General features: G+C 43.9%; 1 protein-coding gene across 1 annotated transcript; it reads right to left on the bottom strand.

Moving 5' to 3' along the window:
• Positions 1-530: 530 nt before the first annotated feature.
• Positions 531-23,472, bottom strand: gfra3 (GDNF family receptor alpha 3). Its single transcript, XM_070913776.1, has 8 exons — positions 23,439-23,472; positions 22,976-23,272; positions 19,051-19,122; positions 17,427-17,781; positions 15,381-15,490; positions 12,451-12,585; positions 10,851-10,987; positions 531-746 (listed from the first exon to the last, which is right to left on the bottom strand). Exons 1-8 carry the CDS (start codon positions 23,470-23,472, stop codon positions 531-533), a joined length of 1,356 nt encoding a protein of 451 aa, XP_070769877.1.
• Between the last annotated feature and the right edge of the window lie 2,363 nt (positions 23,473-25,835).

Raw genomic sequence — 25,835 nt, 5'->3', positions numbered from 1 at the left:
ATCATAGCTTGTTAGCTACTTTTATTTTGAATTTTATGTATTTTGTTTGTGTTGAACTGCCAGCGATGGTGGCTTTGCAGTCATTTTGTGGACACTTGGTTATTTCTTTTCACCAACCGCTAGATGTCAGAAATTCATATCTACTACTACTACTGATTCAAATGTAGGGGGCTGACATGAACAGCTACTGTCTGCACGGTAGGCTACATTATGCTCATTGGGTGATGGCGGCATGTGGACCCCTTTCCACGACTAGTGCTCCCGGGACATTAGCTGCGGTCGGACCATGTTGAACAAAGTGCCATCTTCGAAGGAGGGAAGGAAGGAAGCGAGAAAGGAAGCGAGGGAAAAAAGCGAGGAATTAAGGCGACGCTACTGACAAAATGTGAAGTCCATTTCTTCACTATGCTTCCTATGATTTCATAGCCATCAGTCCAGGATTATTGGCAGGTCCATTATACGCAGGTGTCCATGTGCATGTGCATGTGTGTGTGTGCGTGTGTGTGTGTGTGTTCTCTATATCCTCTGTTCTACCCCCAGCTGAGGGAGGCAGACAGAAGCAGAAGGAACATTAGCATGGGTTTCGGAGGGCCAGTGGTAAGGGATGCAGCCCCCCCTGTGCCGGGGGAGCCCAGGTTGGAGACGGTGGCCCTTTCTGAGTACAGCTGGATGACGTCAAACTGGCCACCTTCGTCACCCTCCTCCTCCGTCTGTGTCAGTTCCTCCTCTTCCTCGCTCTCCACCACCTGACAGGGAGGGAGACAGGAGTTAGTACAGTAGCTCTACTACAGCAGGAAATGTTCACCTTAACTCTCAGATGGTAAATAGTGAAAACATCATTTTAGACAAATCTAAAGCAGATATTGGTAAGTCTTATTTTGTACTTCCTTCATTTGAAATTGCCTGTCTGGCTTTGAGAGTTGTATTCCATAATCTGAATTGCAAATTGATTTGATGCACGTAGGGCAACTCAAAATTGAGTTGGTTTTTTTTTTCAAATTCATCTTTCTGAGACGCTGCATTGAAAGGACCTAAAAGAGACCAAAAAGGGCACAGATCCAACCAATTCATCCTAAAATTCTTCACACTACGTGAAAGTGATGTGCGGTGCACCGCGTGAAGCCATTTTCTAGGGCCAGGCAATGTGTTTTTGGGGCCCCTAAGCAGAATTGATATGCAAGACCTTCATCCCAATATTAAAATCACCGAAATAAAAGCGTAATTTATTCTCTTCATTATCTTTATCTCATGATAAAACAAGCAATCAGCACACTTATTAAATTGTTTTGCATGTAGCGTCATTTGTAATTTGCATGGGAGGTGCATTATGAAAGAAAAGCTTAAATTAAAACACAGGACTTACTGTTTTGATTTGTTTGTTTTGGAGGCAGGCAGACATTTAGTTACCTCGTGCTTCAAGCCAGGTCGGATATTTTTCTACAGCTACCTGTTCACTGTCGAGTCACATGTTCTGTGCTGCTTCACACCTTTCAACGCACATCATTAGAAATATAATTTGCTTAATTGTGAGACACCCCCTAAAATTTGAGTCTTTGGCATTCAGCACCACGCACACTTCACGCACTGAATGCAGTAATAGAGTTACTAGTTATAATAAGGCATGGATATGAGTGGATGTTACAAATTAGCTGGCAGCCAAGCAACTCAGGTATGAGCCACTGATTGGTGAAGCATGAAAGAAGCAGCTGATCGGAGTTCTTGACCCCTCGCAGACCAACAATAATGAGCCCTTTTTTTAGCTACTGTCACCACGGTCTTTCTCGAACCTTAACCATTCTGCAGTTGCACACTGACCTCGTACGTCGTTAGGGAGTCGTGGTCCACGTAGGGAGGAGGTCGTGATGGATGGGTCAACGAAACGTCAGACTTTAACTGTTTATTTCCCGTTTTCTTTTAACCACGGCCGCGCGTTTACCATTGTAACCATGACAATGAAGGTCCCCTAACCTGAACAAAGTGGTCATTTCAACCCAAACCATGATCTTTCCCTTAACCTAACCATGTGGTTTGTGTGCAAAAACCTAACCAAACCTTAACCATAGTGTTGTCACATCATAAAACATGTATTTCTTGCCACAGTTTTGGAAGGTACAGACAAGTAATAATAAGTATCATATTTTTTAAAACACTTTTGGCAGACTTATAGCTTTGAGAAGCATATAAAACATCCACTAGCCTGGCAGCACCAGACTAATTCGTCTGGAACCTCTACGTTCAAAGGGCCATTTCCAAGGGGCGTCATGAACGGGCACAGACCAGAATGCCTTGGGGCACCAAAAAACAGACCCTCAACCAATCAGATCAACGAAAAGTGCGGCATATCGCTGAGTGATGGAAAACTGGACACAGACGACAGCGTGCACAAACGAGCTGCGACGGCGTAAAGAAAAATAGAGAAAACGCATCGTCCAGTTCGTTTAATACTGACGCTCTGCATCAGCGGCAGCCATCTTGGTGGTTTTACAAAAATGCCTCTACAATGCTCCTCTGTCAGTCATTGTATCAAAACCCGCCCCTTATTAAATAAACGGTTGTGATTGGCCTGACCCGGGCAAGAGCTGGCAGATTTCGTCCGGTCCCCAGGCTACAAATACACAACACCGAACACAGACTCTTGTTCAATACCTGCTTTAACAAAGATCTGCCTACATAGAAATCCCGTCACGTCATGTATTCGATTACATGTGTGTGATTATACGTCACTTGAATGCCTTTTCGGTTCATGGTTGACATTACAATGTTTGTTTATGCCGTTAAACACGATGTTAAAACGTTCATGCGTGTTCACGTGTGAACACTTTGATCAAAAGGAGTCTTTATTTAAAACTTTAAAGCTGTTGCTGAATATGATTCACTGCAGTGTTATGGGCGCTGGGTGTCGAGGACGTCCAGCTGTTCATCCTCAATGATATGCGCCAACATCTGGAGGAGCCCAAGGCCCCATACTAAGTTATTGTGTGCAGATTGTTCTCCTACTGATAATAATGCGCAGCTCTATCATTTCATTGAAATACTGCCTCTGATACCTGCTCGTGTCATGATGTTTCGATTTTTGGACTCTTTTTTTTTTTTTATACTTTTCATCATCTAGTCTGACAGTTGCAGAAGCTGTAAACAAGGCAGTCATCTTGCTACTCCTCCAGGGTACAGAAATGCATCGTGGTTGGGGTTTTTTCTCGCTCCCAATGATTTTGTTCAGTGACATTAAAATGGGATGTTAAAATATAAACCCTGACCAGCAGAGAGTGCACCTTCTTTCTAAGCTTAAACTTTTCTCCAGTCTGTGGTTATTCTTAGCCACTATCTCTCACTGAGAGTCTTGTGACCTTTCCTTTGATCTGCTGCTTTTATAACGCATTGGTGGGGGACAGAAAAGGCCCGAAGAACACTGTTAATATTTCTTTGAAGATAATTGGAGTGAGGAAGACAGACTTGGGTTCTTTTTAGGACCAGCACATGTCTAGGGAACTTACACTTATTTATTATATACAGTGTTGTCACAGTGTTGTTTAATATTGCTGTTTGTTGTGAGTTGTCATGTTCTGTTGCTGTGATAAGATAAATAAAGTTGTTGTAGTATTGCACTGTGTTGCTCCTGGTATCAATGTGCAATCTGTTTCTGGATATCTTATCTGGATGAGGAAAGATGCACGTTAATGCAGGTGTAAATGCACGCAGCAACACAATGCGGACTGGAACAGACCACATCTTGAGGTGGTAATATGTGGCCACTCTCTATACTACCCAATAAGCTGAAAGGTAGCCTAACTCCTCCACTTCCTGCGATCTCAAACTCCCCATCAAAAAGCTACAGACGAGCCCTTTCCCTACAAAGGAACCATGAGTCAAGCTCTCGAGGGATCACTAAAATGTGTCGGATGAGAGTCACGTGACCAACTGCAGTGCAGCAGCTGAGCTAGCTCTATTGCTAGCATGCTTCTCCACTGATTGTGAGGAGCACATACGCTAGAGCCCTTCGAGAAATTGTGAGTTTTTTTCTAATTTTATTAGACCTAATGGATCAAATCAGACAATAAAAAGACGCACTTTGTGGGGTGTTTATTCATCGTTTCACAGGCGTTCCTGTTGTAGTGATTGTGTATGGGGAAAATACTTTTGTGATCTTGCAATACTGAGTGCGGCCACTACGCCAAAATGTACACCTCTCAGCCCAATGCTGTTCCTGGCAGCTTGGTCTGATTAGATGGTGGTATGCTTGAAACAAACTAGTTCCTACGAAGTGAGGTCCGACCATGTTTAAAAGGCAAAAAGTGTTCCTAAAGGCCACACTCGAAGGCGGGGTGAAAATTCCTGCCGTCATAGTGATGAGTCTTTCTAGAAGGCATTCATGGTGTTGAACTGTGAAGGATCCCGCCTGAGTGCTTAGCCTCTCTTCAGCTCCACGCTCAGTTCCGGTCCGCTACCGTCAATAAAAGACCAGCAACCGTCAAATTACAGAGCCCAACACAAAGTTCACGTAGCTTGCTTCCTAACGCGGACAAATTGCTGGCTAGCTAACGTAGCAAAGGGCTGTCTTGAGTGGATGACGTCAGCTAATCCGTCCAGACTCCCGGGGCTAATCTGGCTGATAATTTAGCTGCCGTTTGCAAATCACTTTATCAGCTCATGATACGAACACCAGGTCCATGCAGCAGCTAAGTTACAGCTAGCTGTTTAACCTTAGCTTGCTCGCTAACAATATGGCTAGCAAAATACTACCTGATGACAGCGTGACCCATGATACTAACTGATGTATTATGACAAATGGCGTTGATTTTAGCCAATGGTACAAAGCAAATGTGTATTAACCTTAAAGGGTTGTTTTGGGGCCCAATTTTTGTCATTTTATTTTTTATTTTACTGTGACCGACATATCGCCCAACCCTTGTGTATGACTAGCAATTGCTTTCTACTAGCCGAGAGCGATGCAAGGCAGGGGTGGGCAACTCGCTAACTGTAACAACCTGAGCTAAGGTAACGTTAGGTTTAGCCAGCTAGCTGTAACTTAGCTATACTTAGCTGGTGTTGGTTGCTTCCTAACGTAAGCTGATGAAGTAACTTGCAAACAGTAAGCTAGTTTGTATCACGGAGCCAACGGTCCAAATAAAACATAGGGACATTACAGATATTAACATTATTCTAAATATGATTGTAAATCTCACGAGCAACAGGATGCTGACTGCTGCTCACTTAACGGCCACCAGCGCCATTAAAAACAACGACTCCCTGAAAACTCCATACAGAACCTTTAAACCTCACTGCCTGGAACTCATTGGAATCAGTTTTATGTAAGATAAAGGTAAGTCCGCGGCCCGATGTGACTTCCTGAATGTAACTAATAGCAGAAACACTGACTTTTATAATGGCATTGATTAGGAAACTGTATTTAATATGGATTGTTTGCATCATGGTCGATGCCATATATTGAGTTGTGTGTCCGTATGCAATTTGTGACCCTATGTTGCATGTTGAGATCCAATCATGATAAGGGCAGACACAGAAACAAGAACACCATTATTAATACCAGGCGTAAATATGAACACACTGTGATCATTAACCAGACAACGTATCCAGATACAGGTCACATGTTAATACCAGGCTGAAATAGGGTTATATTTATAAATTGTATCATATATTGTAAATATACAGTGCTTCACAAATGTATTAGACCACCACCCAGTGTAAGGTGTTTGCCACCGCTGCCCTAAATGAACAGTATTGCTGATTACCAAAATATTATATAATATAATATATTATAATATATTACTTGCATTCCTGAACAGAAACATTTGTTTTAGTGGTTGCAAGAATGCAAACTGTTATCAGGGCCAAAGGAGGTCGTACAGAATATTAAGATTTTTGGTTAATATATGTGAAGAAGGACTATTTAGTTGTTCCAGTTTGTTGTTTGCCTAATAAATAACAATACAATTTTTAGTTTGAAACAAGTTTTTGACAGATTTCTAAAATATTTGTGTTTTCTCATTTTTATGACAGGTGGTCTAATAAATTTGTTAAGCACTGTATATCATACAATACAACCTGTGTTTCAAAACAAAAGTGGACATCTAAAATTAACAGGCTGCTGGTATTTAAAATCCCACTTCACTACGTACTTGATTGTATTCCTCGTGGAAAGGTAGCATTTAAAACAAAGAGCAGTCATCTCTGTTTCTAAATCTGATTTTGATCCTTTTTTTTTTCTTCTTTTTTTTTTCCACCGCCAGTGCGGAAACTCAGCTTTTTGAAGTGAAACCTTTCAAATTCTGGAAAAATCACTTTAGAGAAACAAGGCAAAGCTCCTCAGAAAGACAAGAAAAGCAGCTGAGTGACAGACAGATGAGGAGATGTGGAGCAGGGATGGATGGATGGATGGGGGGGCGCAGGCTTGAGGATGCAAGACTGAATGAACTGAGAACAGATGAATGAGTAAAAGACGAAAAGGTAGGATGAAGGAACTGAGGAGAGGACAGAAGGAAGGAAAGAGGGAGAGAAGAGGGGGATTTGGAGAAGGAAGAGGAACTGGGGGGGAGACATATGGGCATGAATAAATTCATACTAATGAAGCCTGACTGATGCATTGCTTCCAACCAACACCTCATCTAATCCGCTCACTGGGAGAGAGACACAGACGGACACATAGAGAGGGAGGGAGAGAGAGAGAGAGAGAGTTGGAATCCCCTCTTGTCTGGCGGCCCAGATTATCTCTGGCAGTGAGGCATGCTGGGAGCCAGGGAGCCGCAGCCACGGCAGATTGTAGCCAGGACCGCGATAGGATTGGACCACCATTTAATGGTCAGCGTTGGACGAGGGCAAGCCGGGCAAGCTCTCAGAACATATGTGTTCACAGCACATTTCAGCATGTCTGTGTTGTCTGCACATTACCGTGCTGGCAGACATGGATCCAACAGGACTGAAATCAAAACACTTTCGGAGGCCAAGACATGTCTGCGTGCCGCAGGCCGCGTGAAGCCCGATTGGCCCGGGGAGGGACAAATTAAACGGACACAGTCAGGACAGTTTGGAACATTTGTTTGGTCATACTTGAGGTCTGACCCTGTTCCTCTCACCACCCACATCCTGCTTAGCACCAAATGGCAGGAGACTGTATGTGAATGGCCTTCACGTATGTAGACTACGAATTTGAAGGATCCCTTGTTTGAGATTGATGTGTAAAAACAAAACGGCGTCCATACCAGAGGTTTCTCCCCGGGGAGGGAGGGGGTCACGGAGGGAGAGGCACGAGCCACAATTTTGCGTCGAGATTCGCTCTCCTTCTCGGAGTCATAACTGAAGTCAAATCTGAACACGCAGACATGATACACATTGTTTTTTTAGATTCAGTGGGACGCGTGGGGGATGAAATTACAGGATCTGGTCTGTAATAGATGTGGACATTCAGCAGGACAAAGCCTCCCCCAGGGGGGGGCACGGGAGAGTTGAAGGGGAGGCAACGATACTGCGTGAGGTGAATTTACAAATGCCCATGAATCCCCTTAGAAATCATAGAAAAAAAGACCTTCGACCACAGCCCTGGTACTGAGCCGATTATTAAAGGCCCCATATTATGCTCATTTCCCGATCTATATTTTTATTCTGGGACTCCACTAGAGCAGCTTTGCATGTTTCACAGCTCAAAAAAAGTCCTTATTTATCTCCTCCTGGCCCTTCATGCAGCCCCCCAGTTCCCCCCTCTGTCTGAAACAAGCCGTTTTAGACAAACTGAAGAGTAGTCCTGAGCAGAGCGCTCCGATAACTCAGACAGACTGAGCGGGTGGATGAGCGTCCCTGTACTTGGTGGGCGGTGCTGTGCCTGGAGCAGATGACCTGCTGGGGGGGGGGCGTGGCTGAGTGCAGTGACTGCATAGTTGTGACATCACAACCTTGCAGAAGTCGGGACGGCTTGTTTCTCTGTGGACTGAGCGTTCTGAGCGTTTATACAGCACCTGCTTTATAATCAAACAAGACATGGAGATCTCACCTTCTGCATTATGGGACATGTTTTGACAACTGATCAGTTGGATCAGCTGGTTCCAGCGTGGGCCAGTTGTTGACAATCCTACAGTGCGCAGTGCTGAACGACTCTGCTAGTTTTACCTTCTGGACCGGTCGCTTTAAAAACTGGAATCAGGACATTGGCATCACATGTCCTAGTTTGGCAACCTAGTTGTCTACCTATTGGTCTTTGTCTTTACTCAGCTGTTCATTACAGTATATGCTCCCGATTGTCAAGACCGAACAATTATGTACATTGATGGAATCAGTTGTGATATATGTTTCTCGAGTCCTCAGTCTTCTACCAGGTGACCAAATGTAAAAGGTGTTTGGGCGCTGGATGTACGCAAATGTGTTTAAACGAAAGATCAGCACTTAACATGACCGGCTGTTGGGTCTCAGCTTGAAATCAAAGCCAAAGATTCCCAGCTGTCGAAAGATTCTGAAGTACCAATGGATGGCAAATCCTTTTTCTTTTTTTTTTTCAGGCATTTCCCCCAGGCTTACAGGTGGACATCTTACATCTGTTTTTACGTTCTGAAGAACTCCAAACTGTATTCATGAGGTGTCGCCCATCATCTGGACCTCAGCACCTCCTAAACACGCTCTGGAGCACCCTTTTGAAGGCTTGCCAGAGCGCCGCGGTAGCTCCTGCCCCGGAGCTACTCCTTTAATCTTCCAATCCAATGCTGACTCACTTTTGTGTTCCACTACCGCTGACGAGAGGTTTGACCTTCTCGTGAGGATGTCAGTGATCAGCCTGATCTGATCGAACAAACGTGTTGTTGGAGGCGTCATTTAAGAGTAAATACATTTCACTCTTTTTCAAACTACACCCTCATAGCGTTTCTCATTTTTCCCCCTGCAATATGCATATATGCTAATTACTAGGGCTTGTGCGAAACGTCTGCACTCGTCTCGTGTACTGTACAGGAGTGGCTACCATCCAGAGCTTTGCTTCACATCGGCGCAGCATTAATCCCCGATTAGTGCGGGCTAATATTCTCGTCGTGAAAGGTCTTCCAGTGGCGTTACCTTGAAACTCACACGCACACACACTCGAACGTAACAACTGATCGCGCCCAATGAATATTAATATACTGAAATCTTCATGTCAGTCATTTTATATTACATCTCTGAGGTCTTGATAATCTAGATAATGAATATATGAAAGTAGACCTTAACTGACAAATGTGTCGAATGCATTTCTTTCCTCGTAAAACATTTGCAAAGCCGATTCTAAAAGCGTTCATGGCCGATAGCCACCTGAGTAAATATTGGGCCCATTTTTCACCAGCCACATATCCTCGGATAAATCAAGCGGCTGAATGAGGCGGCGGGGAGGCGCCCACGCCCGCTTAGGAGACAGGAAGTGTGTACCGCTTCATACCACTGGCGCAGCTTGTAACGCGCCACCTTCTGTTATAGAGGTACCTTTGTTTACACCCATGTTCGCTAGCCGCCTCGCCCCTTCTTTCCTGCCTTTGCTGGCACATTGCCGCCAACGTGTAGGCCAGTGCCAAATGATCGCCAGGAGTGTGTACCAAGTCGGAGAGAGACCCGCTCATAAAAGAAACAGCTCCATTGTGCTACTAGAGGCCTGAAACCCCACAGGGAACATTCAATAGTAGGTAGTTTTGCTTTTCATTTGTGGCTAATGTTGTTACGACCTCTAAAAAAAAAATTGTCATTTCAGATTTCTCAAATGTGAGGATTTGCTGCTTTGCTTGGTTACACTTCACTGTAAATTGAATATCTTTGTGTTTTAGACTGTCTGGAAATTGGGATGGGCCTTGTTTGTTTTTTTTGTTTTTTTTTAGCATGGATCTAGGAATGGAAATGGTCTGACAGTCAGGTTTGTCCACCACTTTGGTCCAGACTGAAATCGTTCAGCAACTATTGGAAGGACTGTACGGGCAGTCATGGTCCCCCGACAATGATTCCTGCTGACATTGGTGATCCCCTGGCTTTTTCCCTCTGGCGCCACCACCAGGTTCACATTCGTAGCTTAGAGTGAAATGTCTCAACGGCCATTGGATGGATCGCAAAACAAATTGAGCTCAGTTCATGTTCCCCCTCAGGATGAATTGTTGATAACTTTGGTCGTCCGTTGACTTTTCATCTATCGCCATCATCAGGTCAAACATTTGAATCTGTGTTTAGAGCTAATTAGCAAATGTTAGCTAACAAGGTCAACTAAGATGGTGGACATGCTTGATGTCATTGGGAGCATGTTAGCATGCTGACATTAGCATTTCACTCAAAGCGCAGACGTGCCTGAGTAAAGTGCTGCTAGCATGGCTGCAGACTTTTAATTAACAATCAACTGATAAAAACAGTTTTTAAACTTCCGATCCTTAAAAGCCTGACTTACCTGCGATGGCTTTGCAACTGCCACCAAAATCTATGCTCCCAAACTGTTCAAACTCTATCTATGGTTTGATGAAAACGTCCTTAGACAACCTTTAGACCTTCCTCCGGTGATTCTTTTGATGTGCTTTAATCCACATAATGTGGAAATTTGAAAGATTTGGTAAATCCGTAAAGAATATCTTTGAAAACACAACAAACTCCATCTTGCGTTGACACAATTGAAAAAAGGAGCAAGTGAATATGAAGTTTTTGAGCTTGCAAGAAAAAGGGAGGGAACCGGTAAAAAAAAAAAAAAAGCCCCAGCAATGGAGATAAAGCTAATACATTAAATAAACAACGTACTGTGTGACAGTGACAAGATGGGCTCAAGCCAAAGATAATAGAAAGGGCCGTGGGATAGAAGTCTGAAAGGTAATTGAAAACGTGGCAGCGATGTGTGCGATGAGCTGGGGTGTACTCACGATGTTGTTGTGCTCGGGCAGGTGGTTGTTGCTCAGCAGCTCATCCTCCTGAACCAGCGGGGAGGGCCTGGGAGCAGGAGGGGGGGTGATGTCTGCAGGCAGGGAGCCGGGGCTCCCCATCCAGCTGATAGAGTTACCTGCATGGAGACACAGCCGCCCGTCACTTGCTTGTGTGTGTGTGTGTGTGTGTGTGTGTGTGTGTGTGCGCTGCGCCGCTGCATCTGAGTGGGCGTGAACCTACATATCTATTTGGCAGCTTTATTGTTTGAGCTGTCGGCAGCTTGATAAATCGCCGAGCTTTATGGGAAGCGCATTGACGCATCGACCTCGGCTTTAGTGTTTGGACATACAGGCTCAGAGTGTATCGACAGCCTTATTGACAGCTGCTGTGATTGAGTGACACCTGGAGGGCTCTACCCTGCGGCTCCTCACCCTCAACACCTCTTGAGCCCCCCCCCCACCAAAGCTTAATGCCGCAGATACTCTACGAATGCTAAGGCTGTAGCATTTCGCTGACACATAAAGAGGCAGAGTTCATTTCATACTGGGAGCATTTTCATTTATTCCCTTTGACTTGTTTTTGTTGTCGAGTATCTTTGATGGTGACACATTAATTCTGTTTACATAATTCTGCTCCTCAGATACATTATTTAAAACATGGCTTATAATATGGATAGCAGTATTTTTTTTGGTAAGACTATGTTCCAAACAATCCCCAGAATTCGAAAATACTCTGAAACAGCATACAAGGCATCATGGGACAGTAACACATGCCAGAAAACCACAAGTAATAATTTCCTTATATTTGTTTTAGGATATTTTTCATCAGAAAAAATTGGTTGCACAAAACTAGCTTAAGCAATGTCCTGAGGAAATGTCTTTAAATGAGTAAAATCCTTACATGCAGCGAGGCTCTCAGGAATTCCTTCAACCCAATTTGCACAAATGTTCTCAGCAGCAAAAAAACGAGGAAAACACTTCGAGTGTATAGTTTGACATTTTGGGAAATGCTCTCATTCTCTTTCTTTCCAGGAGTGAGATGAGAAGATTGATGAAAAAAAAAAGTATGGCTAGAACTGGAGTCAGGGTGTGGTTAGCCTAGCTTAGTATAAAGACTGAAACTAAGGGGGGGAAAGTAAAAAAAAATCTCTTTTATTAACAGCGAGCCATCTCAACGAACTAGTTTAATCGACCAACAGGATGTGTCAGTCTCGTCTATTATACTTTTATTTTTTATTATTATACTTGGTGAATGAGCCTTGGGGCCCCCGGGGAAAGGATTAGCTGGGGGGTCCTTATTGAACCCCCGTTATTTCCACTCTCCCAGACTGATTAAATGCAGATTTATTTGGGAAAACAGATCTTAACGTCAAAAAAAAAGATGCATGCACGTCAAGGTGATATTGTGCCATAGTGGTGCTTATTCCCAAACAAACAATCAATTAATGGAATTATCACAATCGACACACTACGAACCAAGAGGGCTTTGTTGGCCCTTTGGGGTCTGGGGCCCTGATGGTCCAACTCACGTGAATCACTGCACAGACCAAATGAGAGTAGACGAAAAGACCAGAAACATGCATGTAGAGTGCAGACTCACGCAGGCAGGCGTTGTGGGTGAACATGCGCTGCAGTCGCAGACAGTCCTGCCACTGGTTGCCACTGCCCTCACAGTTGCACCAGAGCGACACGTCTGCGGAGCTGTTACTGATGTAGTTGGGCGTCATGATGGTACCTGCGGGTCAGAGTTGGCAGATGTTAGCCTCAGACAAGTCAAAGGACCCGCACGTTTCACTTTTAATGTTTTTTGGCAGTAATTCAGAGACGCAGACGCAATCTGTAGAAGAAAAAAGAAACGATGTAGACTTTTTCCTAAGGGAGCTGAAGGGACATTTTGAAGCCTGGAGTTGGTGTTTTTCCTGCTCAATGCCATCTTGGCAACTTTTAGAGCCAGACAGCCCAAAACTGAGCTGAGCGCGACACACGCTGCCAGAACATACTATTTTTAAGTCTTGAAGAAACTTGTTCGTGTTGCTGCACGTCCTACATGTGCATGCGACAAATAAAAGTTCTTGTTTCTTGAATCGCAAAGGGAGGGAGGGAGCTGAGAAGACCAATACCACTGTCGTGCCTGTGCATTAAGTCTGAAGCTGGAGCTGGGAGTTGATTAGCCTAGCCTAGCATAAAGACTGGAAGCAGGGGGGGAAACAGCACGCCTGTCTATGTCCAAATTTAAAAAAAATACGCCTACCAACAATATCACTAATCAACATATGTTGTGTCTCTATTTAGTCCATACACAAACAGATATGTAAAAAAACGAATGGTTTTAGGGTTACAAACGTTATTTCCCAACAACATCACAGCAGATCTACTCTGTTAATGACGGAGCTTTAGAGGCGCTAGTTGGCGAATTTTACCCCCTGCTTCCAGTCTTCATGCTAAGCTAGGCTAACCACGCCCTCCAGCACCGTACTTAACACACAGACACGAGATTGATATTGATCTTCTCATCTAACTCTCGTATTAAAAGTCATATTAATTGATTTGCCCGATTTCCTACAAGCTATTTATACTTTAAATTACTGCTTGCCGTAGCTTTTTAGATTGACGAATGCATTTTTCAACCCAGGCTAACCCTGTTTCCAAGAATGCATATTTATGTAATACTATATACTACAATACTTGTATCTGGACACGTAATAGCTGCCTGGATAACAGGCAACCTTTTTGCTAGTGCAGGTACTGCTAGTCAAGGGCAGACCGTCTGGGTGGATGGTGGACTTACAAATCACCGGAGAGGGGTTCGCGGTTTAGCCAACAAAAGCACTTTGGTGAAGGTTTGGGAAAGATCGTGGTTTCGGTTGAATATTAATAAAGTAAACACGTCCCGCCTAGTGCTTCAAGTCCCTGTGGACTGTATTAAACCAAAACCTTAAAGTGCTTAAACGCAAAAAAGTAAATAATAATGTAATAATAAGTTAAAAAATAATAATAATAATAATAATGCTGCCGAGTGTTATTTTGGCGATACATTTAGTATTACCATTTTGCAAGTCGTCAGATAAGTTAATTGACAAACCTAAATTATATTCCAGCCGCTGGTGTCATTTCACATCAGGCAAGTATGAAAATGGACTTTTTTGGAATAAGAAATGGCTAGCCCTGAGTTACAACCAAGATATAATATGTAGTAGTTTTCAAGCATATATGTCCTACGGATACATTCTCTGTCTTCTGTTATTTGCCAAATAAAAAATTTAAAAAAACTACTACCAATATGTTACTTTTTCTTCAGGGTTCACGTTGTTTGGTTGTCTCTGGCAGGCTACCCTTTTTGTAAGTATGCGGATTATCCGAGCGGTGCCTTTAAGGAGGCTACGAGCCTCATAGAAAAGTCATCCATCATTGTCAGAGCGAGCAGAAAGCCACTCAGCGCTTCTCTAGCCGCGTCACCCATCACCTGTCATTTGTCCACACTTTACACCTTGCCGCTGCTTCTCCTCCTCCACTTCTGCTCTGTCTGATCACCTCATTCATACACTTTCTGCCTCTCCACCCATCACTCTCCCGTTCCAGCCATCTACCCCTTCCACCTGTCCACTCACTGGATTTTTGTACAGCCGCTTTTATTTTGAGGTTTGTGCAGCATTAGCGCTGTTTTAGGAGGTTATTAGGTTGTTTTAGGTTATTTTTTGCTGCTGCGTCTACCACGTAGCTGTCACTCATGATTTATTTTAGGTTTAGCCCCAACTTCTTTGTCTTTTCTCTTCATTTCAGCCCCCGCACTTCAGCCAACGCGCCCGTTAGGGAATCACTGGCATACACACGATACGATCACAATATTTTGCCCACGGTAGCAGTGACATCACGATACAGGATTCCTAATCCTAATATAACACGTTACGATATCTGTGCAAGAAGGGAAGTGCATGCTCACTGCATGACATGAAGTAATGACATTCTAGTGAGGTAATTCCAATGGGGGGGGGTTTATTAACGGCCAGTTAACCAGTTTAAATACACTAATTACTAAATTCACAGCTTCGATGTGGGGCTATTGCCCTCGCTGATGAAACAACTTTTGGAACAGATGGTCGGAGAGAAGTGGATTATGCAGCAGGAGTGGTTGGGCAAGTTTCAATGGCCGTTTCGTAGTAACACAGACCTACCAGTTTGATCATTTGATGATGCATGAAAGGTATACCTGTCACGCACCTATTTATTGATTGGTAGGTGACAACATGAAGAAAAGGGGTTGAAATAAACAAAAAGGACAAAGAACTTGAACTGTGGTGGTTGTTTAGTACAGCTGGTTCTTGATAGTTAGGCCTTCAGTAGTTCAAATGCATTCGGATTTCTAAAATGTCCTACAGACAAACTCCATCTCCATCTCCTGGAAGTTATGTCCCGTTGAATGTAAAATGCAGCCTTCTATTTCATGTAATTCAGCTACTCGTCTTTCCTCCTTCCCCAACTCTTCCCCCTTTCTCCCCCCTTTTCCTCCCCCCTGCCCTTGCAGCCCCATACCGATGAGTCCAGCGTAGGCTCGGAGGCACAGGCCTGCTGAGTCTTTCAGGCAGCCGCTGGCCGTCAGAGGAGATGGCTGGCAGTTATTAAGGAAATCAGCCAGTCTGGACCTGGCAACAACACAAACAACAACTCAACATCAAACACAAGAAGTGGGCAGGAAATCTTGACGTGTATGTTGGGGTTTTAAGTCCAATACCAATGGGTTTTTTTTTAAGTATTGACACATTTTACTACTTGTAAATGTTGCCTTTTCTCTGTCCTCTCATTATTACTTTCTTCTTTATACTTTTGCTTTGGACCCAGTGGTCCTTCCTTCCTTCCTGTTGAGGGCCAATACCAGCCTGCTATTTTGTGCCAATTTTTCCTTAAATTTTTCCTTAAATATCCTTAAATTTGTATCAAGTATCACTCTTCCCCCATACATTAAACATTGCAGGGGCAATATACATGATCTATAAATTCATTAACAGAAGGAAAGTGTTTGCATGGACAGATAGCAAACAATCAGTGCTGAGCTCTGAGGGAACGGGGAGCTGGAGAGTCCTAAACAGAGAAAGCTACCATAGCTGTGTTGCCCCATCCAATTTCATATAACGCTTCTCTGCCGAAGTATAATCTGATTCATGAATACGTCTAAAATACATCTGTGTGAACTTGTGAACTAGCTTGAAGAGCTACTGAGGATGGCTAGCGCAAGGACGTCCACGGCTAGCTAGCATGTTTCTGGTTACAGGGCTCACACCAAAAGCAGCTTTGATCCAAAATACGCAGACCTTCACAACGCATGCCAATGGGATTCTTGGCTAGAAGCAGAGGTTATGACGGCTACGACAATTGTACTGTACAGAGGAATGGTGGGTGAGATCATTCAGTCCATCTGTGCATCCATTTCCTGCCGCTTATTTGGGTCCAGGTCGTGGTGGCAGCAGGCTAAGCAAGGTAGGCCAGACGTCCCTCTCCCCAGCAATGTTTTCAAGCTCCTTCCGGTTGGACCCTGGGCCGTTCCCAAGCCAGATTAGATACATAATTCCTCTAGCATGTTCTGGGTCTGGGACCAGTCTGGGACGTGCCTGGAAAACTTCCACAGGAAGGTGCCCAGGAGGAATCCTGATCAGATGCCCAAACCACATCAACTGGCGCCTTTTGAAACGTAGGGGCAGCGGCTCTACTCCAAGCTCCCTCTGGATCTCTGAGTTCCATACCCTATCTCTAAGGGTAAGCCCAGCCACCCTACGGAGGAAACTCATTTCGGACGCTTGTATCCTCAATACATACCTATGGTCATGTAGCTCATGAGCCTAGGTGAGGGTTAGAACGTAGCATTACTGTTGATGCCTCACCAATTTGCCTGTCAATCTCACTTTCCATTTTGCCCTCACTTGTGAACAAGACCTCAAGAACTCCTTCACTTGGGGCAGCAACCTACTCCCAACCCCTAAGGAGAAATCCACCATTTTCCTCCAGAAGTTAATTGTGTGCATCTCTAAATTCCCAGAGTTATGTAACTACTCTCTGACCCTTCTATCCCTACAGTAAAAAAAAATCTCAAGCATGGCAGAAAACATCAGAGAAGACGGGGATTCCAATGTAAACCGTAATATGCTATTCTATACTATTCACTCTTGTGCGTTTGCTCTGAAACCAACGTTAGTTTTTCACCTAAAGTCGCTTGCCAACCAGCCCTGCAAATAGCCACTATGTCATCAAGTTTCGGCATTGCATGCAGTTAGGAAGAGGTGTAATACAGTACTGTGGTTGAGCAATTTTACCCAGCACCACCATTTAGAGTTAATAGCCTATATTCCCTGATTCTTTTATATCTCCCAATAGTCCAAATGTCCTAATAGTTTTGAAGGCAACACCATTTTACACTTCATCAATGGTGAGCTGCTTTGATGCAAAATGAAACATTACAGAACATGTCTACCAATTCTACAATATATATGTAATAAAACTGCCCCATAAAATGCCATTTTATAGCCATTTTACATATTATAGTTAACTAGGAGTATCAGCCCCATACATGTATGCATCATATCTAACCTGCAGAGGTCATCTCGGCGGCAGAAGCTCTGCTGGTGGAGGCAGTTAGGTTGCAGACCCTCCATCTCCTGGTAGGAGCAAGAGGGTACGATGGTTTTCCTCCTCCTCTCACCACACAGGGTGTTGGTGCAGGGGCAGAACAGGACACCCAGGCTGTACTCCTCAGGCACCCGCTCTAGGAAGCGCCGCAGGGCTCGGTGGCACTTGTGCTGGTTGCATCGGTTGGTCCCGGGCACCCGTTTGGTGCAGGCCAGCACATACTCTGATCGCAGAGAACCGCACTTCTCGAACAGGCCGCAGTCCTGCGCTGCCTTCAGGCACTGGTTCTCATCGTCCACTTGCATGAAAGATGAGGCTGAGGAAAAACCGAATTAGCCAAAAGTTGTGAAGAGGGAAATAGAAGTGCCAAGCCTAATATAATAATTATACAGTACAGTACATCTCACAGGTGTTAGAACAAAAAAAAGGAAAAGGGTACATGTAATCAACCATCAGTTTCATTGTTAGTGCCTGGCAATACACTCCCATACAGTAAAAGGTCAGAGTTCCAAAACTATCATTCCTGTTGGTTAGACTTTGGAAACATTTTGATGTGAAGAGGTGACAATTGTGGGACTGAGAGCTGTTTCAACATAGTTTTTCTGAGAAAGATATTTGGCCTCTCACGTCATTGATGATCATCATGCTTCCTTCCCATAAATTACAGCAAACCTAAAAACATCGAAGGTAAATAACGAACTAAAGAATGCTATTAAAACGCCATCATTTGGTGTTTCAGAGTAGAGGCAAATCCTAGTAAGAGAGCCTCTTAAGTAATTCAGGTGGAAATTTGACCACCATTTGGTCAAATTTTGCCCATATTGAGGAGGAAATTACGATCATAAACATTATGATTGAGTAAGAAGTACTGGTCAAAGGGATTTCTGGAATGACGGTAGAGGAAAGATTAGGTAGTAATAATAAAAATCAATAGGAGTCTATAAAATTGTGTGGTAATCTGGCCAGCAGCGGTCTATATTTGGTCAGAACGTTTTGGGTCCGATCCGTAGGCCCCCTAGCCAGCGGTGCAAAAAATAGTTGAAAAATGACTGCAATTTGGATGCTCAGTGGTCTACGGTGATTATACCTTGTAGCAGCGGTGCTCTGGATTCAAATCCAGCCAAGAGCACACATCATTGTTGTCTAATCTTTTCTGGCCTCACAACTCAAAAACACAACAATTTCAGAAAAAAATGAAATTCTATGTTGGAAAGTCTGGCAGGTCTAGCTAATCTAGCCCAGGTTACTGACAACCACCGATATGAAAGGACTGAGTCTCTGGGTGTAAATAGGTGACTGAGGCAGAAAAAAAGCAGGAAATTTCCTCAGCTGGTCAGTCGTTTCTATATCTTTATTGATTGATACATATCGATTAACACGTCTAAGGTTTAGTGATTCATTGAGCTGCTTCACTGGCATATACTTGTATGACTGGTGAGCCTGAGCTATAGAGCTGTCTGTCATTAAATACTCCATGTGTGACAGTGATGGACACTGACTCAAACTACCTAACCATAACAAAGACTGCATGAGTGACTCTGTGTGTGTGTGCGTGTGTGTGTGTGTGTGTGTGAGTGTGTTTTACCTGCCACTAAGGAGGCCATACGAGTATCCATTAGTGTGTCATCATAGGGAGATATTTCCAGTTCATCCTCCCCTGGGAAAAAAAAAAGGAACACACAAACATTGGCAAAAAAGAGTGAGCGACCCGCGCTAAGTTGGGAGAAACAAATCTAAGACAGACACTGACGTTAAGAAAGCAAAAGGTAATTGAAAAACACTGATGAAAGTCAATGTGACCTCCCTCAAACGTCATCAATGTAATCTGGAATGAGGCCATGAACTGACCTGAAAAGACGAATAAAATGAAATGAAAGCATTTATACGCTTTTCACAGTTGAAGTAAATGAAAACGCTACTTCCAGGTTCCATTTTTGAAAAGTTGGTCGGCCATAAAAGCAACAAAACAGCTAAAGCTCTTCTTCAAACAGATAAGACTGGGGCCTAGGATTGAACCTTGGGGCACACCACAGGAACTATTTACTCTCTTTGAACAGAACCCGAGCCACGATTCAAACCTCTAAATAGGCAGAGATCGTGATTGACTGTATTGGACGAGAAAGGACAATTTTCTACCACCTGATGTGATTTACAACTTTGAGCGAGAGTGTTTTCGTGCTATTCTGGCACAGAAGCCAGATAGAATGTTATGGAATATAGACTTGGGGCCAATAAAATTTGATAGCCAAATATTAACCAGGTCCTCAAGTATTTCTTTAAATAACATTCAAGTTCCGTATTGATTCATGTTATTGGCATAAAGAAGCACTAAGAAAAAGGACTTTCATGACAGGCTACTGGTTGTTTTGGCAGCATATCTGAACTGATGTACTATCTTGAATTAGGCAAGGATTTAGCAAGCATTCCACTGCTGAAAATAATAGTTTGAGTCCTGTTCGAGACTGGAAAGGTTTGATCCCAGAGTGTGAATTGCGCCATTTTTCCTGTGAGATAGCGAGGTGATTCTGGTTGGTTACGTCACCCCACGAAGAGCCAAGATAACACTCTGTGGAGGTGTGAGTAAGCAATGACTCACTGGAGAGTAAATAAAACAACCATAGACTGTGATACAGGAAAAGAGACATGATAGTGGTGGAAAAAATTATAATGCAGTCATAAATCATTGATAACAGATCAAACCCCCGACTGGACTAAGTGCTGGTTGATGATTAGCGGATGCCACTATCATTTTAAAATTTGAAAGCAGTGCTCAAAAGCTGACGTGTGATGATAAGAATACCATGTTTCTGTCCTCTTTCAGCCCGCATTCTGCATGTCAAGTCTCTGGCAGCTCTGAGACCAGTCACCCTCTAGCGTCTCACATCTGATAAAGGCCACTCTAGTTGTTCAGGTCGGCTATGTAATTAATCCTGGATAACATTTATGCTCATTATTTACATATAAATATGTAAATAATATAACTGTAGCGACGGTGGACAGTTTTATCAAAGCATAGCAATGTGTTTTTGCTCTTAAGCCTGTTTGGTGTGTGTGTGTGTGGATGATAATTATTCACACATTGCTCAGGTCTATAATAACTGCATTGCGGGGTTAGAAGGGGGCTGTCATTGTCATTGTCTTTGTTCAACATTCTGGGAAATACACTTACTTCCTTTCTGAATGAGACGGGAAGATCGATACCAATCTCAGGTTTCTGTGTTAAGCATGGAGCTAAAGTCAGGGCATGGTTAGCCTAGCTTAGCATAAGACTGCAAACTAAAGTCAGCTAAAGTTAAAAAAAGCTCCAAAGCTCACTAATTAACACGTTTTTTTTATTTGTTTGATTTAAACCCGAAACTACATTTTTCTTTCTTCTGGAGGGAGTTACATGGAGTAACACATTTTTGCTAAGCTAAGCTAATCACCCCCTGGCTCCAGCTCTGTACTTTACACACAGAAGTAAGAGTGGTATCAGTCTTCTCACGTCACTCTCCAAGAGAAAGCAAATGAACATCAACCAAAATCTGAAGCTATTCCTTCAACCTTCATTTAAAAGACTAGAAATGAGCCACAATTTAAGTCTCGTAGATGGATCTAATCTCGTGCATCCCCCTTCTTGATGCTATGCTTTTTTAATACCCAGGGCTTTATATCCATCTAACACAACATCAGAAAAACAACCTGTCTAAGCCAATACTATTGTCCCTCTGTCACCTATACCTCAACAACGGGGCCAAAATGAGAATAAAGAAGGAGGATAGCAGGGCAAACCCAAAGTCACTGTGAGCTCATGTTGTTGAAGACAGCCCCCCCAATTGTGAAAACCATTAGTAGAGCCTTGATTGACCAGTGGATGAGTCGTTTGTTCCTGCAACAAATTATTTAAACACACTCAAAAGTACAAACTCAATCAAGAATGTAATGGCATGTAAAGTGTTTATGTATGTAAATCCTATTCTAGGCTATATATTTATGGTAATGACACGCTAGAGCAGCCTAGCAGCGTTAGGAACTGAAGAGTGTGTAATTACACTAATGCTCCACTGACTAATAGGCCACAGGGGAGGAGGAGTCCGCTGGCGAGTGTGAGCTCACTTGCTGATGCACACATCACACCAGTACTCCGGATATGCTTCTGTTACTGTGTGTGTGTGTGTGTGTGTGTGTCTGTGTTCAGAGTGAGGTCTTTTTGACTGGACCTCCCTTCTCCACAAGGCTGGTTTGGGATTACGACACCTTTTATGGTTAAAGTGGAAAATAACCAGGTTTGCTTAAAAGTGTTCAGATGAGGGTTATTGGTGTTTTTGACCAAGGCACCGTACTTCGCTGCCCTTTCTGTGCTGCTGACACAAACCTTTACATATCTTCAAGAGCTTTAAAGGATAAGAGTGGCATTGTTGTGTTTTTCTTATTGTCAGGTAGAGGCTGTGTATCCAAAGAGCGCCATGGAGCTCCATTGTTGTTGATTAAAAACACATCAGTGAGCCGCACACTGTTGCACTGGGTGACATGTTCCTTCGTTACCATGAACACACTGTAATATATTTAGACTCAGTCCCACATACACCGTCCTGCTGCCCCAACTACTCAGTAGAGCACCAAGTGTGGATTCATCCGCCGCTGAAAATAGTCCCCCAGCAAATGCACCATTTCCTCCTGTTTGAGTAGTGTTTTTTCTTTAATTATCAAGAACTTTTTAAATATGAGGTTTGGGACTGAGAGCCACAGACAGGGTAGAGAAGTCAGAATGTATTGAGAGATGGACTAACACTAACACTGGTTTTGGTATTTTAGCAAACTTCCACTGAACAGCAGCCACTGTGGGGCAATTACAGGATGTCTTGCCCTTAAAGCTGCACTAACGCGGTCGTGTTTGGGGGTTAATTTTCATCACGTACATGTTTGGCATAGGCATTGGTCATTAGTTAAGACATGGTCTTATAAAGTTGTTACGGCTAACTTGTTAGCATGCAGTTGCCTATTTACACATCCAGCAGACGTAAGAGCAACATTAGCATTCATTTGAAGTTGTGTTTGTGTCCACCTGATGAAGTTCAATATTCAGTCTCTTTTAGGTCTGTTTTGTTGAGGTCTCCACCAACTCCTGAGAAAAATTATCTGGCTCTTTAGCTGCTAAATGCTCCACTATGCTGCAGCTGATGAGAGCCGTGAGAGTGAACCAAAACAACATAGTTGCGGGCTGTTAAAGCAAAACTCATGAGCTGAAAGACACTAAAAAGTGAGGTGGTGATCATTCTCTGTGGGAAACGACCCCCCTCACATAATAGAAATATATTGCTCAGTGCAGCTTTAAGCCGTCCAGAGTATACCTCACCTCTAACCAATTCCATACTGGGATTGGCTTTAGCCCCCCCCCCATGACCTTGCACTGGATAAGCTGGTATAGATAATGAATCGATAGAGGGAGATCCAACTTCATAAATCTGCACCCATATACAGACTGCCATGCACATCCCCCACACCCCAGCCCCAGCAGAGGCCTGACTGACCTGGCAGCAGACGAACCCTCCAGTATATGCGCAGGCACTGCTCCTCCTTTCGGAAGCCGCGCTGGCACTTGCAGGCCAAAAGCGCGGGGTGTTTGGCCAGCAGAGCGTCCTGTCTCTCCAGGCACTCGGAAGCAGCCTGCTCCCCCAGCGGGGACACCGATGCGTCGGCCGCACACAGCTCCAAGCCCCGGTACAGCGCCTCGCACCGGGGGTCGGCGGAGCACACCCTATGGGCTTCAACGCAGTCAGTGGGGGAGGGAGGGAAGGGGAAGATGGGCGACGAGGATGGCGACACGCCTAAGAGAGGACAAAACAGATGGGGGAGAAGAGATGTGTTAAAAGAGAGGAAAAGGAGGAGGTATAAAGGTCAGATACGTCACGTTACTGTAGTATGAACTCTTGACACATGTAGTGAATATAGTGGACCAGGTACCAAAGCAGTAGTCTTCATGCTATAAGGAACCCAACACTTCAGCAACCAGGTCAGACAACCACATGTTGGGCCTGGTCACACCAGAAAGTGGTAGAACAAAACTAATCCGCACATCTTTGCGAAATATGTGGTTCTAGAAGCTTGATGATGTAGTGAGTGTTATCGCAGGGCTAGTTGGTGAACTGGTGAGCTAAGTGCTAACTTGCCACGTTGGCTAGGCTAGGCTATAGTCGGTCATAAAACCTACAGGAGATTCTCTATTTTCTCTCTACTGTTGTGTTTGCTCGTCTCTGTTTACTTTATTCAACATTGTACATCCTTTGGATTAACATAAATAGTTGAAGAGGGAAAATGAACCTCTGAGAGCTAACAAGCTTGCTAACGGTCAGTAAGACAAGGCATCATTCTTTTGCGGAGCGGTTTATCCTCTGACAGAGGAGTTTAAATAAACGTGAATGGTGTTAACAGAGTTGTAAGCTACAATAGTTCCCTCCATTGTGGACTCTCTGGTTCTTTGTCCCCTGAAAGGTCAACACTGTCAAGCACCGCGAGTGAATTGCGCCGATTCCATTTAAATGACTTGAATTTGCCGGTGTAAATGCTGATATGACGTGGCCTTTAGTCAAGAATGTGCATCATCAAATCCAAGTTTAATTTATATTCTGGGGAATATTCTGTGGATAGTAGTGAGTAGTACGAATTCTCCCTAGGCAAGTTCGCACTTATCCTTCACCTTTATGAATCTACAGAGACTGGAGGGAGATAACCGAAGAGTTTCTTGGTGAGTTCTGATACCAGTCAGAGTCTAAACTATAGACTGTATGTTAAGACATGACAGCTCCCCAAAAGTGAAGCCAAATACGCCTCGACCCCCCCCCCCCCCCCACCCCCCGGTGGCTGGCTGCAGTATAGGTCAAAGGTCGAGCCCCCTCATTTTAGGTAGGTCTTATCACGCTGAAAAATGTCATGATGATGATTGGGTTGTGTGTACACCCCCCCCGATCACCACTGCGCAGACTCTGGCTCCAAATGACGTCACCAGCGCAACCGGGATACGTTGGCTTCATGAAGTGGAGACGCGTCGTCCATCTTTACATACAGTCTATGATCTAAACTGTCACAGTCTGTTGTGCTAGCTAGCCACGGCTAACGTCGGTGCATTGGCCATTTGGACCAAACAGTCCAGCAGTTAAATCCATGCAAATAACACAAAGGCAAAAAAAAAAAGTGCTTTCACACACCTTAACAATAGCACAAGCAGAGAAGAGTGATAAAGTTAGCGACCTGCTAATATGAAAAAAAAAGTCCATTAAGTAAGTTCAGGAAGGCAACTGGACCCCTTCTGTGAACTTCATTGGGTTTGTGTGTGTGTGTGTGTGTGTGTGTGTGAGAGAGAGAGCACGCGTACACAGAACAATCGTTCCATTTTATCTGCACTAAAAATGAACGTGGTGTTGTTAGCAGTGAAAAGCAATTTCTCATTTTAACCTTTAGTGCTTCTTCAAAGTGAGCTGCAGAACAACATCTATCGACTGAATCGGCTGAATTCGCTGTTCAATCCCATTATGTTGCACACGTTCACATACACATAGGCGATATAAAGAAGCACTCAAACACTGCCCCTTAGAGTACTTACAAAACAACACCTGAAAGTTACATCGGAGGAGTTACATTGGATTCCACTTGGTTGAGGAAAGGATTTCTGCTAACTAACCCTGGTTTTCTGTTAACCTAGGTGTATTACTATACTTGGGTTCATACATTGATTGTGAGAGTGTGAGACGGCAAATGGGTCTCATAGTGCAATAGCCTTGCTGAGCTATGTGGTGATTTGATTGGATTAGAAATAATTTTTCTGTTTCCTGATGAGGGAAATGGGTTGATTGTCGCTTCAAGTGGTTTCGTAATTGTTCATCTCGATTGGAACCAGTTGTAGTAACCCTAGGAACAGCTCTGCTCTGTGGCGACTTTGGTGCAGCGGCGGCGGCTGCGGTTGTTCCTTCTATGCCACTCAATGACTGCTGTTTGTTGCATTCTGACGAGTGAAAAAGACTGTGTGTCTATTTTATGGGAGCCGCACGTTGGAATTTGCTGCTCCGTAATGTCACGTCAAAGTCTGTGGTTGGTCCTTTCCAATGTCAATCGAAAGATCTTTCAGTTCACATGGTCCAGACTGAAGAAAAAAATCATACATGACTAACTTTTAATTGCGATCCACTTTGTGTTCACGCCGACTTATTACGAGTGAATCAAGGGGAGTAATCATGAAGTCACATGGACTGACGGGTAACTCATTCGTTGGACGGTTTTCTGCATCATCAGCGCTACTTGGACCCAAAGGTGGAAATCGAATTCTGGGGACTCACAACAGGTTGCGCTGCCCTTTATAGAGATGCTGCAGGAATGAGTCCTAAAACCCAGAAATGA

The sequence above is a fragment of the Enoplosus armatus genome, chromosome 10 (assembly GCF_043641665.1).
Source record: "Enoplosus armatus isolate fEnoArm2 chromosome 10, fEnoArm2.hap1, whole genome shotgun sequence".
Taxonomy (NCBI): Eukaryota; Metazoa; Chordata; class Actinopteri; order Centrarchiformes; family Enoplosidae; genus Enoplosus; species Enoplosus armatus.
The sequence above is the reverse complement of the archived record's forward strand: the minus strand, read 5'-3'. Positions and strand labels throughout refer to the sequence as shown.